The 17,445-nt window shown below is 48.5% G+C and overlaps 1 protein-coding gene across 4 annotated transcripts in view; it reads right to left on the bottom strand.

Moving 5' to 3' along the window:
* The window catches only part of REEP1 (receptor accessory protein 1), a 66,746-nt gene that overhangs the window by 6,036 nt on the left and 43,265 nt on the right, over window positions 1-17,445 (bottom strand). For 3 of the 4 annotated variants that reach the window (XM_061359754.1, XM_061359755.1, XM_061359756.1), the window contains 2 exons: window positions 13,519-13,687; window positions 6,747-6,782 (listed from right to left, as the gene is read on the bottom strand). In XM_061359754.1, coding sequence (XP_061215738.1) covers window positions 6,747-6,782; window positions 13,519-13,687 — 205 coding nt within the window. The remainder of the gene's footprint in view (window positions 1-6,746; window positions 6,783-13,518; window positions 13,688-17,445) is intronic. The other variant, XM_061359757.1, reaches the window with a different exon arrangement.

Genomic DNA, 17,445 nt, shown 5'->3' with positions numbered 1-17,445 from the left:
TGAAGTCAAGTTTGGTTTAAATGCTGTTTGCATAGCCAAGCTTGAAGCATGCTAAATCTTCAGCTTGGAGGCCAAGTACTGCCCATAGATGCCCTCTTCCCCTGGGGTCCCTCATATGTGAACTGCAGGCTGGGCTTCAGCCACTTTGTTTCCAGGTAGATAGTAAAAGTGGGTCAGGACCCATTCAGGTGCCTCACTGAGGTTTGCACAGTGGCCCAACAACACACCTCCAAGTACTGCTGTGAGGAGACACAGCTTTTCCCCATGGAAAAGAGGACTTTGAATGGGACAGGATGGAGGGGTTTGGAGGAGCAGAATTATGGCATTTTAGTGCATGGAGCCACTGGCTGCTGAAGCTGAAGGAACACAGGATCAGGCCAATGTGCTTGCTCCCTTTCTCCTACAGCCAGATGCTTTGCTGGAGAAGGAGACAGAAAGAACCATCAGCCCTGATAGCGCTCCCATCAATCCCATGGTTTTCCAATGTACGTTGCTTTCTCAGTTATTATTCTCTCTCTTCAACTGGGTGCTGGGTTACAAAGATCCCCAGGCAGCTCTGCCACCCATGTTGTGTGTCTACATGGCAGGCACAGCCCCCGATGGGCTCTTCTGTTCTCAAGGGTCACATCCAGGTATCCAGAGGAGAGCTCGGGCTCCAAGCTGGCACATACAGCTTTGACCCCGCAGCAGAGAGGTCTGCAATGTCCATTGGAAGCTGGGCTGATGCCCTCCTCTCCCCTGCTCCATCTCATTGTGGATGAGGCACTGAAAGCCAGCCAGATGGGAGCCAGTTTTGCTTCAGCCTCACTGAACTGGGAAAAGGAAGAAGCGGATCTACCCCAAGCCTTTCTGCTGCATTGCTGACCATTGACCAGAGCAGATCTTGAATACAAGATCCAGGAGCAAGAAGGGAAGATTCCCTGCCCTTCCTGCCTCAGGGATCGCACTGGGGCAATCCCAACCTTGTATTGACCTGGGGTGCCAGATTTTGTCCCACCTTTGTGGAAGCATTGTGGGGCTGGAGGCAGGTCATCTTAAAGGGCAGCTGCTGTGCGAGTGCCAGCTCTGAAGCTGGGGTTTCTTGTGATGACAGGATAAAAACCTGATTTTCCTACACCAAAAGAGTCCTCCTCTGCAGGAGAAAATGTAAATCAGGGGATTAACCAGGATAAAAAGCACACATGAGGAATTAGTGAGGAATTCTTAAAGAGAATGGATGGGTTCTGGGACACCAAGGTTTGTTTATGGAGAAGGTGAAGTATGAGGAGCAGAACACGTCAGTGCCGGCACATGCTCCTTGAGGACAGCGCTTGGTCTTGGGTGACTGGCTCCTAAAAGCCACCTTTAGGATATGAGGCTGTGTATCGAGCCTCAGGCCATCACGGGTGTCCCCAGAGTGGGAGTGCCAGCAGGCAGGGACAGCCCCAGGGCCTGTGTCACAGCATGGACCACACACCAGATGATGCTCCTGCCTCTCTCATCCTTAGGAGACCCTCACTGCCCATCTCAGAGCTGTGTGTAACACATTTATGGCTCCACAGCTTTGTATGGAGGGGCAGGACTGCTGCAGAGATGGGAAATCCACTGTGTGCCAGGGCCAAAGCTGCTGCTGCCTCTTGCAGCTTTCAATATCCAGATGACACCTCTCCCTGCACTGAGGCAAGACAGAACCTGACGGTACAGTGTAAGGAAACAGACCCTGTAATTCCAGTTCCTATCATCGTAATTCCTTCAAAGGGAACCGATATAACAAACACAGTGTGTAGGAAGCCCTGAAGCCAGGTATATTTCAAGGTGAAGTTGACATTTGAGTGCTCTGCAGAGGTGGGATCTAAGGTATTACAAATGTACAACAGGGAAGCATGCAGCAGGGAAAGGGAATGTGGGGCCAGACCATCATCATCTTTAAGCTCTGTGATTTTAGAAGGGCTAAGAAATCTATAGCAACAAGTGGGATTCGATAGCGTGCTGGTTCTTCAGCCACCACTTTGTTTCAGGCTCTGGTCTATGCTGCTGTGTAAACCTGGAGTAACTCCTATGGATTTCCACAAGTACAACAGAGGTCAGGATCTGGCCCACTCTAACTACAGATGAGACACTTAAATACAGTTACAGTGGGAATCAGGCACCCCTTTGAGGGAAGCTGGACCTCCCCCTTACTTTGCTGGGCACAACATGTGTTCCTCCCACTGCAATTCCTTAGGAGCAGTGGGGAAAACCACAGTTACAGACTACACAAGCCAGGATCAGGTATTGTTATGGAATATATGGAATATAATTGTTATGGAATATAACCATTGTAATGGAAGATAAAGCCATTCCAAGCCAAGCCTTTCCAGGGGATAATTGACATTAAAGAGGTTTGCACACCACTTAGTAAGAGCAGGTATTTATTATACGATGGTGATCAGCTTCTTTTCCCTGCAACACAGACAAACTGGCCATCATTTCCAAAGGCCATTGACCCAAGCCATGTGCTTGCCCAACACTTCTCATTGCCAAACCAAGGAGTTAGGAGCAGCCAACTCCACCAGCACACGTTGCCCAAACAGAGGCAGACATCGTCTCCAAAGTCAAGTACAACCAAAGCAAACAAGTTGAAGCACAGCAACAAAGCCACCCGTTAATGAAAACGCATCCCACAAAGGATTAAGTTGTTAAGTGCTAGTCTTGTCCAAACACCTCAGAAGAACACCCATGCGATCTGTAACACTTACATCAGAGTCCCATCATATTCATAGAGAGAAAAGGAAAGAATAAACTGTTAGGGGAAAACACTGGGGTGTAGAGAACGAAGGAACACTGGTTCAGGGCACAGAAATCTTCATCTTTGCATATCTATGGTTCAAGTGGAGTTTATTAAATAACAATTACTGTTTTAGCTTCCTGCTGGTAAGATGCAAATGTACGTAAAGAACCTACTGACTGAGCCTGAAATAAGCATAGCAAGTATGAAAGTACTTCAAAATACCCAGAGAAACACCCAAATGGCCATTCAGAGGTACCAGTGCGAAGCGATGCAAATCATCCCTGTAGCAATTTGATTAGTATTTAGTAAAGGGAAGTTTTAAGGAGCAAAATGCCTGGAGCAACAGAAAGTTGATTGTTCTTTAAGTTCAATGAGAGAAAGGTTAAACACAATCCCTGCCACAAGAGCTGGAGGCAAAACTGGCTAAGAACAGAACTGAAACACCTACCCCATTTCATTGCATCACTTCAGAGATCCAAGAACTGCTCCTTGATGCAAAGTCAGTTAGGTTTTTAAGAGTACTTTCCACTGTAATCATCTCATGTGCAAGTTGTAGCATAATACAAAGGGGCTGGATACATCTACTCCATACCAATAGGGTGCTTTGTTTAAAGCATGATTTAGTGAATGTTCCATTAAGACCCTCACTGAGCTGCAGTGCTGACTGCGTATGATCCGTCACCTTGTCTTTGGGGTCACAATCATATGTGGGAAGGGATCCAACATCATTTTATGGGGTCTAGCTTAATGCTGCAGCACCCTGTGGATAGCTGAGTGAACATGTTGGCCAGACTGACTGTCAGCCACTGGTGAGCTGTAGTTTTAAGGTGGTTTTAAGTTTTTAAAGGCCTCTCAGATACCTGCAGCCTCAGCAGTTCTGATATAGAGTGGATTCTTCAGGATCTAATATATGTATTTATTAGATACAAGGAAGTTCTTTACTGTGAGGGTGGTGAGGCACGGGTATGGGTTGCCCAGGGAGGCTGTGAATGCTCCATCCCCAGCAGTGTTCAAGGACAGGCTGGACAGAGCTTTGGGTGACATGGTTTAGTGTGAGGTGTCCCTCCCCATGGCAGGGGGTTGGAACTGGATGATGTTAAGGTCCTTTCCAACCCAAACTATTCTATGATTCCTTTCAAGGATTGAAATTGTTCTTCCCCCCCCACCACGGCACAGATCTTTGCAACAGCACCCAAGAGATGTTAGCTGAGAAAATACCCCCAAATACAGCATTTGTTACTTCTTAAATGCCAGCTCCAAGCACGACTGTTTAACACTGCCCAGTGGTTAAGCATTTACCAGACCCTGCCAAGAGACAAACAAATCCCTGGACATTTTCACTCCGTCCTTCTGAAGGGGAAAAAGGGCTCTGACATAATTGCATTGCTGTTCCTGAATGCTGCAGCCTGGCTTTCCACAGCCTGCGAACAGAGAGCATTAAATAAAAGGCAGAAGCTCTTCCCTGTGAGGGTGCTGAGGCGCTGGCACAGGATGCCCAGAGAAGCTGTGGCTGCCCCATCCCTGGCAATGTTCAAGGCCAGGTTGGACACAGGGGCTTGGAGCAAGCTGCTCTAGTGGAAGGGGTCCCTGCCTGTGGCAGGGATTGGAGCTGGATGAGCTTTAAGGTCCCTTCAACCCAACCCATTCCATTATAATCCTGTGATAAGTGATAAATCAGAAACTCGTGTAAAGACATGAAAGGAGTTTTGCCAGCAAAGGCCTTCCCCTGGGCACGAGCTCGCACAGAAGCTGTCAACAAGACAACGCTGGCATATGCATAGTGGAACACACTCGTGTTTAGTGAAGCTGCCCAGAGCAAAGCAGGATGAATGTCCTGAACTGTGTCAATGCTCTGTCATGTGCAGAGCATGAGGGTGGCTGGAGGGAGCCAAATGGGCAGGGAAGAGCTCCAGGAGCAGAGGAACCCATCACCATCACTGACAGTGCCAGATCTGCTGCTCCTGCACTCAGCCTGGCTTTTGGTCTCTGCACTCCATGGCACTTGCAGGCCATGAAACCTCCTCATGGGCTACAATCTATGGAGCAGGATGGGAGGACTTGTGCTCCCCCAGCTCAAGAGCTGAGGGGGTTTCTATGAGTCAACCAGAGAGAAATGTTTCACCTCCAAGAGCATTAAAGCAACTGCCAAAAAGGCTGCATCATGGCTCTAAACCAGCCTCTCACACAAGGCTTGACTACGGGCCCATTTAGATTACCAGCTCTTTGGAGACAAGTCCTGTTAATGAGTGTACTCTTAAACTGGCGACACAAAAGCCTGCACCAAGGAAAGATGAGTTCAGGACCACCTCATCCCAGCTAAACAAACTTTGCTTCTGTCTTCCCCCCTGCTTTCTGTGGCACTGCAGAACGTGTTCACACGATGCAGTGAGCCCTCCGAGCTGCCCAAGCTGCACTTACAAAGGGGCATTTTCAACGGCAGGCCCTTGTCTGACAGTGCATTAATGCATCTATTGCCTTGGAGACAGAGAAAAGGCAGCCTGTGGAGACAGAATGAACCTTCTATGAGATCGAGCCTCAGTGTATCCCTATTGACATGGTCTAAGGGACTACTGGATTAAGTCTGGGGGGAGGGAATAGTAAAACAAGCCAATCTGTAAGCAATTTAAACCAGATCAACATGACTTTGGGCCCAATTTGCAAACATATTGGACTGATTAAATGACTTTCCTAAGGTTCACTCATGACTATAAAGCACTTATGGATGCAGTGATCCTTTTCATAAATAACACTTTGAAGTCAAATCCATAGCATCGGTTTAGGCTAAAATTAGAAGGGTGCTAACAAAACGTGCTGTGAATAGCAGTGTCTCATTGATGGCTTAAACAGACACCACCTCAAACAGGCTTCATTGTGCACGGCAGCACCGAATGTGCTGATGCAAAGAACTAGAAGAGGACAACAGGGAGGGTGAAAAAGCAGCCACAGGGGTTGGTTTGCCACCTACACAGGGTGCAAGGAGATGGCATCAGGCTGGGATCACCACCTCCAAGCAGTGATGCAGTGGGAAGGCACAGATGGCTAAACCACGGTGGCAGCACTGTGATCTTCAGACCCTCTGCTGTAGTCCCCGGGTTGATAACAGTGTGCAAAGTGAACACAAAGGAAATGTGATGAGAAGTAAAGGAGTCACAAAGGTCTTTTGCTTCCACCAACATGAGACGCTGCCATTCTGGATGCAGCCCCATCCTCTGGCATGCCCAAACCAGAGGCCTCCCCATCCATTCATCTGCCACTGGGACACAATGCAGCAGTGATACAGCTCAGCTCTTAGCAGCCGATTGGTGCAGCATTGAAAACACCACCAGCAGCTAAACTATTCACCCACTCTAAGTTTGTAAACACAATGAACACTGGGGACAGGCTTCAAACCCAGCTCTGGCACAGACCGGAGCAGGGAGAGTCCATTTAACCCTGCTTTGTCACACCACTTTGTCTGCTACTGAGCTTTGCTGTGGCTCCTCCTCATCCCAAACACAAAAGTCCTGTCCACCAACACATGCCAGTGCTTAGGGAGCAGAAGAAAACAGCAAAGGCCAGGTTGGACACAGGGGCTTGGAGCAAGCTGCTCTAGTGGAAGGTGTCCTGCTCATGGCAGGGGTTGGAACTGGATGGGCTTTAAGGTCCCTTCCAACTCAAACCATGCTGTGATTCTATGAAAGGGATACAGGGGGGATACAGGGCAGAGGAGTTACCCTGGTGCAGTGGGGACAGTGGCACATCCTCTAGAACAGAAAGGACCAGAGCTCTGCAGAGAAACACTCCCCAGCCTTGGGTAACACGGGTCAGTAGGGTGAGCAGCACTGCAATGCTGGCCATCAGCACAAACCCAGCTCACACAGCCTGGCCTTCCCTTGGCTTGTTCCCCTGGTGTTAGGAGACCCAGTGAGCACAAGTGTGAGGAGCAAGCCAGGCTGGGGAGCACAGCCATGCCTGAAAGGGATGCGCGGCTACGGAGCACAAGACACGCAGCACTCACCTCTGAGGAGCCGGCACACCGAGCAACACGTGCACACTGGAAGAGGAGCTGAGCGTTAGGAACTCGTCAGGCTGAGCTACCGACTCCCACAGAACACTTGGCATCATTTGGAGATGGGAATCAATGGCTTTGTGGGCATAGAGAGGTGATTGTCTCTATCCACCGGCTCGGAGCGCACACAGGAACGTGCCTCACCCCGGGCTATGTGCCTAAGGGGTGTTCAGGCTGGGATTGCATACAGCTCCCTGGCTCTGGTCTCAGATCACTGAACAGAAATAACTCCTGACCAGAGGGATCTGGGAGCATGGATGAGCAATGGGTCACACAGTGTAAAAGGCTGATGAATACAAGCACAGGGTGCAACACTGGGACTTGTATTGCTACATGCCTACATTCAGACATCTGCAAGCAGCCATTCACACAGCTTCCAAAGGAAAACTATCCCTGATCTATCCGGAGCAGGAGCATGCTGAGGAGTCCTGCAGGAATTATGCTTTGGTGGAATTGCTGTAAGGATGACAGCTACCAAGGGAATGGCATTGCACCCTTCAGTGAGAATGCAGGTGAATCACAGCTGCTCATGAAAGCATGAACTGCACAGCTTCATCCTGAGGACAGCCTGGCTGCCAGGAAACAGCCCAGAAACAATTCCCAGTCTGAGCTTTCCAATGAAACCCTCCCAGTGGCATCAATGACTCCAGATAGGACAAGGGGTAATGGGTTCAAACTGAAACAGGGGAAGTTTAGATTGGATATAAGGAGGAAATTCTTTCCTGTTAGGGTGGTGAGGCACTGGAATGGGTTGCCCAGGGAGACTGTGAATGCTCCATCCCTGGTGATGTTCAAGGCCAGGTTGGACAGAGCCTTGGGTGACATGGTTTAGTGTGAGGTGTCCCTGCCCATGGCAGGGGGTTGGAACTGGATGATCTTAAGGCCCTTTCCAACCCTAACTATTTTATGATTAAAAGAGCTTTTGAATCACAAGGTTTGAGCTCTGGGTGATTCCTTTGGTCAGGATTATCCTGCACTTCCATAGCTTCACAGTCATTTTAAACCAGCACAAACCAGCACTGCTGCTGACAGCAGATGTCCCATTGTCCCTCACACTCTGGCCTCCACCTTCCTTGTCCCATGGCTGATGTCTGTGCTGCTGCTCTCTACTGGCTTTGAGGATCTAGGCCAGGCCAAGAGCAAGGAACAGCATTTGACTTGAACCAGCCCCCTGAAAGGGGTCAGCACATGTAAGCTTTAAACATGTCCAAGGAAAAAGGATGGCATGGGGCAGAAGCAAGCAGTTGGGTCATGCCCTTTCAACAGGAGTGCTGGCTCACACTGGCTGGATGCTGCTGTGAGGCTATGGCCTTTGTAACAGAGGTGAGTCTCAACCAACCTCAGGAGATGTGCTGTGAGCGGAGCCTCTGGTTTTACACGGAAGTCACTGATCAGTTCTGTGATGGTTCATTCTCTGAGAGCTCACACATCATCTGCACAAGGGTCGTTCCCACACACCTCTGGAGCTCTTCTAGTTGGTGGGGACTGAACTACGTGTCCTGAATGCTGATGTTCCACCACCTTTGCTCTCTTCTGCAAAGCCTGCAGGGCTAGAGTGCAAACCCAAGCAGCAGCCTTGAGTCTCCTGCACGGAGGAGGGGATGGTACCAGAATGCACATTTCTGCTTTGGCATCATTCCAGCTGAGAATCACCTCTGCCTGGGGCAGGCTGAAGCAGAAAGGGCACTTGGTCTGGGCAATACAGAGGATGGCTCCACAATACATGATCCTCAGGCCCAGACAGCATCAGTGCTGGACACTGACCATCCCCTGATGCAACACACATCTCCTGCTGCTGAAGTGCATCCCACTGACACCCCAAAGCCAGGCTGGTCTCCAGTGCCCAACCAACTCACATCAGCAACCCTGAGATATGTTTGCATCAGCTCCAGGATTGAGCCATGTGACACCATGGCCAATATCCTGTTCCTGTCACATGTGTCACTTCCCAGCCGTCACAAGGGAACAAGTTGCACCTGTACTGTCCAGGATGCTTTAAGGCAATACTGCAACGTTAAGAAGTGCAACCCAACCCCAGTGCTAATATAGACATGCCTGTGTGTGGATTGTTACTGGACATCAGGATTGCCTTGAAAAATGCTTGGAAATCTTGTTCTGGAGCTTCCAGTTTTCCATTGCGATGAGCAGCCACACGACGCTGACAGCTCCCAAAGGAAAGGGGCAGCTGTGTGCAAGCAGCACAGGTTGGAACAGGCATCGGAGCTGAAATACCACCAGCTCTCATCAGGATGCCAAGACAGTAAATTGAGAACGGCTGCACTAAGAGCAAAGTGAAAGATCAGATAGAGAGCACAGAGAAGAGGAGGAGAAGGGCTTTCTGTGTGATGGGAGTGAACAGAGCTGGAGCACCTGGAGCCCACTGCACAGCGGAAGGGCACCTACACAAGTGGGGCAGCTCAATGTATAGGGAGCACCACTGATAGGCAGCAAAGGAGGAGTAATCCCCCATGCCTCAAAAGCAGCTCCTGCATATTCTATTTCTTGGCCTCACAAGGCACTCTTCAGCAGCCAAAATAACCCTTTGCTGTGTCTGCATGTGGTTGTTATTGGCTAAATGTCAAGCTCTTCACACGGTGCTTTGTGTCAAGAGGGGATTCAGAGCATCGCAAACCCATCTAACCAGCACCAGGCACTGTAAAAACAGCAGCAATGGAAATGAGAAAGGCTGAGCAGTTATTTAGCATGGCCTCAGTACAGTGTGGTTCTGCAGCCAGGTTTTGGCCTCAGCCAAAGCCCACCGGGGTCAGGAGAGTCTTTTCATGGATTTCAGTGGGCTTGGAAACATGCCCAAGAGATGGGAAATCAGAACCTGAAGCACTCCTGGTGCTCACAGGGTGAGTTCATACGGACAAACCTGAGGTTCAGCAGCCTCAGCTGGCCAGGGAACACAACAGACCTCTCCCCATGCCCCTGCCTTTCCAAATCACTTTCCTCCAGATACATCTGCTGTTAAACACAGTCACTCAATAGGACTGGAACTCGCAACACCAAGTTCTACACCGGACCTGACTGTGGTTATGCTGCTCAGGGAATGGGACCCATCTAGAGCCCTGTAACAACCTAAAGAGCCATCACTTGCCTTTGCCTGGTTATTGTAAGTGAAGGTGTGCTTCCCTGCTCCATTCCTCCAGGAGCAAAGCTGGCTAGAGGAGCTTTCAGCTCCTGGTCTCTTCATCTCCTACCTCCCCAAAGGTCTCCCAGAACAGTTATGTTGGAGGCTCCCAGCGAGGCAGATCAGCAAATCAGCCTGAGTTCAAAATAGTCCCTCACAAACAGGACAAGAAAGCATTTGTATCTGGACCAAACCTGGTTGTTGGAGTGTTTTTTGTGGGGTTGGTGGGTGTTTTGGGGTGTGGTGTTTTTGGTGTGTTTTTGTGTGTTGTGGGTTGGGTGTTGTTTTGTTTGTTTGGTGTGGGTGGGGTGGTTTGGGTTGTGTGTGTTCACAACACTTCGGGTGCCTGTCCCTGCCACAGTTATTGATCAGTTGTAAACTCCAGCAGTGACTTTGAGACCTGCAACTACAAGCTGCAGAGGACTGTTAAAGGTTGGTATAGATGGGAGGATGTAGGGAGTGGGGGCACCTGAATGGACAAATGCTGAAGAGCTATTAGGGTGACATCCAGATCGAGTCATTGAGATCCCAGCACATCCATGTGCACTTCTCACATGTCTGCACTGGGGAAAGAAAAAGGACAGAGTAAAAGAAGGGAAAACATAAAAAGGGACATTCCAATTGTCCAGAAACTTCCCAGTAGTAGCAGATAGAGCACTGTTACTACAGAGAGAGAAACCCTCCTGCCAAACTAGGGTCAGGACTTTTCTATGGGTATGTTATGTGTTATAAGCACTGAAGTAAGAAGGCCACATAAGAAAGCTTCTAAGGGATTGACCATAAATTACACAAGCATCTTCCTCCACATGCAGCTTTCAGGACCTGGGTTTGGGAAGTGCAATTTGTTCTGGTTTAGGGGCACACTGAGGAACAAATGTGTGCTCCAGGTCATACCAGGGGTGTGCAATAAAGCAGGGTGTGAATTCATGTGTCCTCACTCACAGTCTTAACTCCTACCAGCCACACTGCTTCTTCTGCACACACAGGACCTGTTCCTTCAAACCTTCCCTAAAAGCTTCCATAAAGCAGATCCCTACTCTGATCAAGGGTACAGTGTTTGCAGCCCCAAGCAGGCTCTCTATTAATGTTCTTAAAGTTGTTTCATGTATGCCATCACCCACTGCCATGTTACAAAGACCTTTTACAAGGAAGATGAGGTCTTTGGCTGAGTCACCCTCATGTCAAACAGAGTCTGGGGTATTTTTGCTGACTCCATCTGATGTCAGCCCCACTATGTCCCATTATCTCTAAAGCAGGAATATAAAGAGAAGTCCAACGTTCCTGTGAGGCAGTGGGGACAGCTGACATGGACATTTGTGTTATTCGAGGGCTTTGGGGCAGGAAAGAGCTCTGTGTCAGCTGTCTGTAGTGACTGCTCATGCACATACTCATATGTATACATTACATGTATTTATAGCATAATAAGAGGCAGTAGCAAATTCTGTCTGCCCCTTGCTTATGTGCAACACTCCAACTAAACAAATATGGGAGGTGGAGTGATGGAGCCCTATCTGGGCTTGGTGTGCTTACAGCAGCATCAGCTCACCCTGAATATGGCCTTCAAGGTGTGATACACTTGAGCTGCTAGACCACATTCTTATACACACACATGGGATAAGTTACAACTGATCCATTTGCTCCTCTGGACATTCTGACTTCAGACACAGTTGTGTCCACACACAACAGCACAAGGACTGGAGAGACCAGGACTGTATCTTTCACTTAATCTGATTGAAAGTGACGGCAAACCTGTGGCTATATATAGGAGGAAGATCAGATAGATAGATAGATAGATAGATAGATAGATAGATAGATAGATAGATTCCTCTTGTGATGCCACCAACCTATGAGGGAACCACTCTCTGGAGGTGCCTCTTTGTACCGTCTGTAGGTGGAGAAGGGGCCTGCAAGCAGGCTCCCAGGCTAGGGACCTCAGTGAAATCCCTCAGTCAGATGGGACCGATAGAAGTCTTGGAAGATTTGTGTTCTTTTCATTAAAAGAAGAATTAAAACCAAAATATCAAGCTACTTGGATCCAAAAATCCATGAGAAACATTAGCTTGAAAAGTTTAATGAACAGTTCCATTTTCCAGAGATGAATTTTGAGAGATCCCTGTACAGCACTGGTATGAAAGCAGATCAAAATCCAAAGCTTTTGTGTGTTAAGACAGGGGTTTGAAACCAGGTAAGTTAAGTTCACTGCCTTAAGAATGAACCTACAAAGGCTGCTCTATACAACATGGCATTAAGATAACTCGATAATGCTTTACTTGCGCTATTTGGTATTTTGGCTTAAATATGTGGGGTGGTTTCTTTCATTGTTTCTTTTTTATTAAGAGCTTTACCTTCTATGTGTGAACACTTTCAGACTGATTACTACAAGAGAAGTGCATACAAAACCTTACACAAACCTGAGAATAAAACCCCTGGGCACCAACATCAGCTGTTTCAATTTGCCCGTAAAGCCTGTGAGCTATAGTCCTTAGAACTTGTAAAGCACTCAAATGACACTCTTTAGGAAGGCTGAAACAAGACATTTCTAATACATTCCAATGCTAAAGCAAACTCGAAGGGGTGGCCATCTACTCAGGCTTGAATCACAGTGAAGGTCTGCACAGCCCTCACCACACACGAGCTGAAACTGCTCACTTTCCAACTGGCCAGTACGTGTGTCACAGGGTACCAAGTGCAACACGCCTGCAACTCTCTGTGCCTAACATCAGTGGAGCTGCACGATCCTCGGTGGTGTCTGGGAACCCCAGAAGCCATCTGGAACCACCTGCCTGGGCTAACCCTCCATGTCTCAGTTCTGGAGACCTCATCTGCAAAGCTATCTGCAAGTCAATGTTTTGGCTCTGGGCTCACAAAGATTCCTTTAACCAAGCTTGAATGGATCTGATTCCCACCATAAGGCTCCTCCCCTTTGAAAACAAACCATTGCCCTTCAGAGAACCAAGTTTTCCATAACAGTGCTTATGCAGACATCCTTTATATCAGAAGCAGCTGTGAGATCTTGGTCTCTGCTTCTAGGAGTGCTTTATATGGGTTTGTTTCTCAGAAGGGTTCACCGGTGATAAAGTTCTGGAGCTACAACCATCAAGTGTTGTTACAGCTACTGTACAGTTCAGAAGCAGCACAAGTGGGTGTAATTCAAACCACATATCCATTAGAACTCGTATTTACGTTGAGATGACACAAGAGAGGCTGTACCACCATATGTGGGGCTCTGATGATAACAATGACCCTTGCTCACTACTATGCATTCTTATCCCCTCCTTTTGCCCTTCCATTACCTCCCTCACTGAAAACCCACCGGCCCAGAGCTTAGCTTTCCAGCTCAAGTTGCAAGGCTTGATGCTGGCTCCTTTCCATGCTCAAGCCCCATCCTTGGCAGCAGGCAGGAATAGTTCCCATCAAAAGATGACACTGTTTTCTCTCTTAAGTGCCAAGAGACTCAGCAGCATGCATGTGTCCTGTGAATCCCAGTATGCAGTGCTCAGTGCTATCTATTCCTGCCAACTGCCATGACTTCATTCAGCTGTGGGACACTGCACACACCACGACACTGGAAACAACACCGGTGCTTACCTGAGCTGCCAGTGCCTTCCGATGCACTTCGGGATGGTTTTGGGTGGCTCTGTTTGCTACTTGTTCGTACAGTGACCGATGGAGGAACAGTGCTGCTGCTGTCTCCACGGATCGTCGAGAGATCCTGCATGCTAAAGCTCCTTAGTCTCTCAGACAGGGCCCCCTGTCCCTGGTTAAACAAGGAAGCAAAGAACAGGCATAAAAGTTAGAGACAGCAGTGTGTTTTGAGCCTTTCTTCTCCTTGCTCATTGAAATGCTGGTCCAGTAGCCTAGGGAGGACAAAAAACAACTTAAGAGCATCATTTCCCTCCCTTTGCTCTTCCTTTTAGGGGGGTTCTGTGCACAAAGTAATTCAAACTTTGGTCAGCGAGCATCTCTGATTCTTCAATGCAGTCACCTGAGCTCAGAGCAGCCTTGGCTGCATCTAAAGGAGCAGGATGTTGTGGTGTCTTTCTAGCAGGTACTTTTCTTCCCTAGGATCTGACCCAAATCAGTGCTTGGCCTCAGAAACACAACTAAATACTCTGCATCAGAATAACTCCCTTTAAAGTTACCGTCTCTGATACTCACCCATCCTTTCTCAGTCATACACAGCATTTCCTGGGCAATTTGAAGGTAATAAATAGTTCATGTTAAATGCAAAGAAACATTCCAGTGCTTTTTCATGCAGCTTAAGGAAGAAATAAGCACGGTATGTTTCTTTCTTTTTAGAGTTTTAGACAAGCTCTCAATCAGGCAAAACCTCACATTGCTTAGTGAAAGGAATGTAGCTGTTGTCATGGATGGGGTGGTTAAAAGACACCTTGCATTAAAACTACATCCCATAAAGGAGTTGTCTGTAAGTATATGGATATATTCTATAACCTTCATACTACACCACTGCCATTAAGAGTGCCAACAAATACAATCAATACAACATGTCCCTCTCTGTTGGCTACATGAAGCGACATTCAGAATATAAATAGCATAACTGATAAAAACCAAATACATGGAGCCCAATTCTAAACTTATTTCCATTAGTGTAAATTAAGACGACTTCAGTGGATGTGTCAGCTGAGGTGAGAGCAGAAAGATGGCGAAAACCAGCACGTACTGCCTGTTTAACAAAAGAGATAAGCACATTGCAGCAATTCACACACCACTGTCATTTAGACTTGTATTTATCAAAGCAGCGCATCACAGAATCACAGAGTGGTTTGGGTTGGAAGGGACCTTAAAGCTCATCCAGTTCCAACCCCTGCCACGGGCAGGGACCCCTTCCACTAGAGCAGCTTGCTCCAAGCCCCTGTGTCCAACCTGGCCTTGAACACTGCCAGGGATGGGGCAGCCACAGCTTCTCTGGGCACCCTGTGCCAGTGCCTCAGCACCCTCACAGGGAAGAGCTTCTGCCTAAGAGCTCAGCTCAGTCTCCCCTCTGGCAGGTTAAAGCCGTTCCCCTTGGCCTGTCCCTACAGGCCCTTGTCCCAAGCCCCTCTCCAGCTTTCCTGCAGCCCCTTTACGCACTGGAGCTGCTCTAAGGTCTCCTGCAGCCTTCCCCTTCTCCGGCTGAACAAGCTTTGTTAACATCTCACCTCTGCCATCTCATTCCCCAACCCACCACAAGAGCTGATGCCTGAATACTGGCTACTCCTGCCAGTGGCTGAGCCACTCTTGGGACATGCTGTGACTCCAAGAGGCTCCTCAAGTTATTCCCCTTAGGCCAGCCTGTGGTACATTTACTCTGCAGCCTATGACTGTAAGTGGCACTGGGTGGTTCACTGGCGCTGCCCTGCAGGGCTGGTTAGCTGGGTGATCCCAGCCACCCAGAGCTCGGTGCAGTCCTGGATGGGGCTCTGCAGCTTGCACTGGAGTCCTGCACAGGCACCCGGTGTGCATCCTGCCACATACTCTATATCCTACCCCATAGTCTGAGTACAACACATGGATCCCTACAGACAGCAAGCTGAAGGCAATCAGACCACTGAATCGTACTTTGCTGTTGCAGAACGACTAGACCAGCAAAGCCAGAGAGTTAACATTCAGTGAACTGTGTAACCCCAGTACTGCATTTGTCCTGTACCACCAGCTCAAGCTTTGAACCTCCTGCCAGCCACTCTGCTCAGCCACCTAACCCAAATACCATTCCATTCCAATGAGCCATTCGTGCATGTGGACACAAGCCCGAGCAGATTCACATGTCAGACCAACCTACAGGGAAGATGACACTAATACACCCTATTGCATTGAAAATGAAGAAGACATTAGATCCTGCATTGCAACTTGTGATACAGAGGCATAAAATGATCAAAGGCCCCAGAGAATGCTCTGAAACAAGGACCTGGTATGTGCCCATCATCTGTGGGTCTGCTACATATATCATAGATAGATATATCATATCATAGATAGATATATCATAGATACATAGATAGATATATCATAGATACATATATCATAGATAAAGATATATATAGAATCATAGAATCACAGAATGGTTTGGATTGGAAGGGACCTTAAAGCTCACCCAGTTCCAACCCCCTGCCCTAGGCAGGGACACCTTCAACTGGACCAGGTTGCTCCAAGCTCCATGCACCCCAGTCAGCTGAAGCACAGAGCTGTGGCGGCTGTGCTGAACAACACTGACCTTCTCTAGGAGAAAAGAATCCAAAATTGCCTTTTCCTCAGCTTTGGATTTAATTTAAGCTGAGTTCAGGACAGCAAAGCTGCAGGTTGCTCACTGCAGATACAGCAAAGCATTGCTGCTCCTACCGTTCCATGGAACAGTTTGTCCAAGTCTCACGAACAACACAGGAACATCCAAGGCTTAGGCTGAGCAAGGACACTGCCCTCAAACAGAAACACGACAGAAGTGATGACTACAACAGAACCAGGATGGTTTCAGAGCAGAGTGGAAAACGCTGTCCCCAACCTTCATTTCCCTGTCAGAAGCAGCTGCTGCATGGATGGAATCGCACGCATCTGAAAGGCAGCACTGTGAGGGCTCGCACTGCTGTCGTGTTTTAGCACTGAGGACATTATCCAGCTGGAGCGTTTATTATTCCACAACAGGACTTATAATTCATTAACAAAATGAGAGCCAAGTTAAGAGCTGTATTTCACAGCCGAACACTCAGCACCACGCACATCTTGGGCTTGGTTAAAACAAGATGCAGAGCAGCTGTTTGGGGGATTGTTGTTTACCATGCAGGTGCTCTTCCAACTGCCACAGACACAGGAGATATCCCTGGAATTTCAGCACACTGTGAGCCTGCATAGAGGGAAAGTCCAGGTCCTGAAGCTATGGCTATGCCATAGGCCAGAGGCATGGGTGCAGCATAGATCTGGGCTAGGTTTATCCTAGAGAGCATGACAGCAGTGATATGACAGTTACTGTGGTACCATTTCAACAGCAAAGCAGCATCATGTTACTATACAACCTTTAGAAAGCAGGGGTTGGGATGACACCACCTCTCTCCCCTCATTGAACATCAGCGGCCAGGTCAGGATGTTGTGTTGGCAGATAGGGGATGATCCATTGTCAGTGAGCTCAGGGACATGGAGCTGAACATGGCTGATGGGGGATCCAAGAGGTTCCAGTTGGATCCCAGGGGTTCCATGGGGCTGGCATCACAGTGGGAATGGGCCAAGGGGATGTTTTGCTGCTTTCTGACTTGTATTTTGGGGATTTAATCTCCTGGTAGAGGACAGAAGCATGAGGTGGTGCTGGAAGACTGAGCCTTACTCTTTCTGGGCACAGAGAGTACCTGCCTAGACTCAGCTTCCAGCTCATCCAGCTTCTCCTAGGACACAGACTGTCCCTGTAAGCCTGGCACTTCTGATCCAGTACAGTGATGGCAACAAGTGGGAGGAGGTATGACTGTTCCCTGCTCACTATAGTGTATCTGCTCCCGAAGTCATCTCATCTTCCTGCCCATAGGAAAGCTCATCCCC

The sequence above is a fragment of the Neopsephotus bourkii genome, unplaced genomic scaffold (assembly GCF_033783945.1).
Source record: "Neopsephotus bourkii isolate Nb327-2 ecotype Australia unplaced genomic scaffold, CSIRO-AGI_Nbou_v1 NB_994, whole genome shotgun sequence".
NCBI lineage: Eukaryota > Metazoa > Chordata > Aves > Psittaciformes > Psittacidae > Neopsephotus > Neopsephotus bourkii.
Note: the sequence above shows the minus strand (reverse complement) of the source record. Positions and strands in the feature narration are given on the sequence as shown.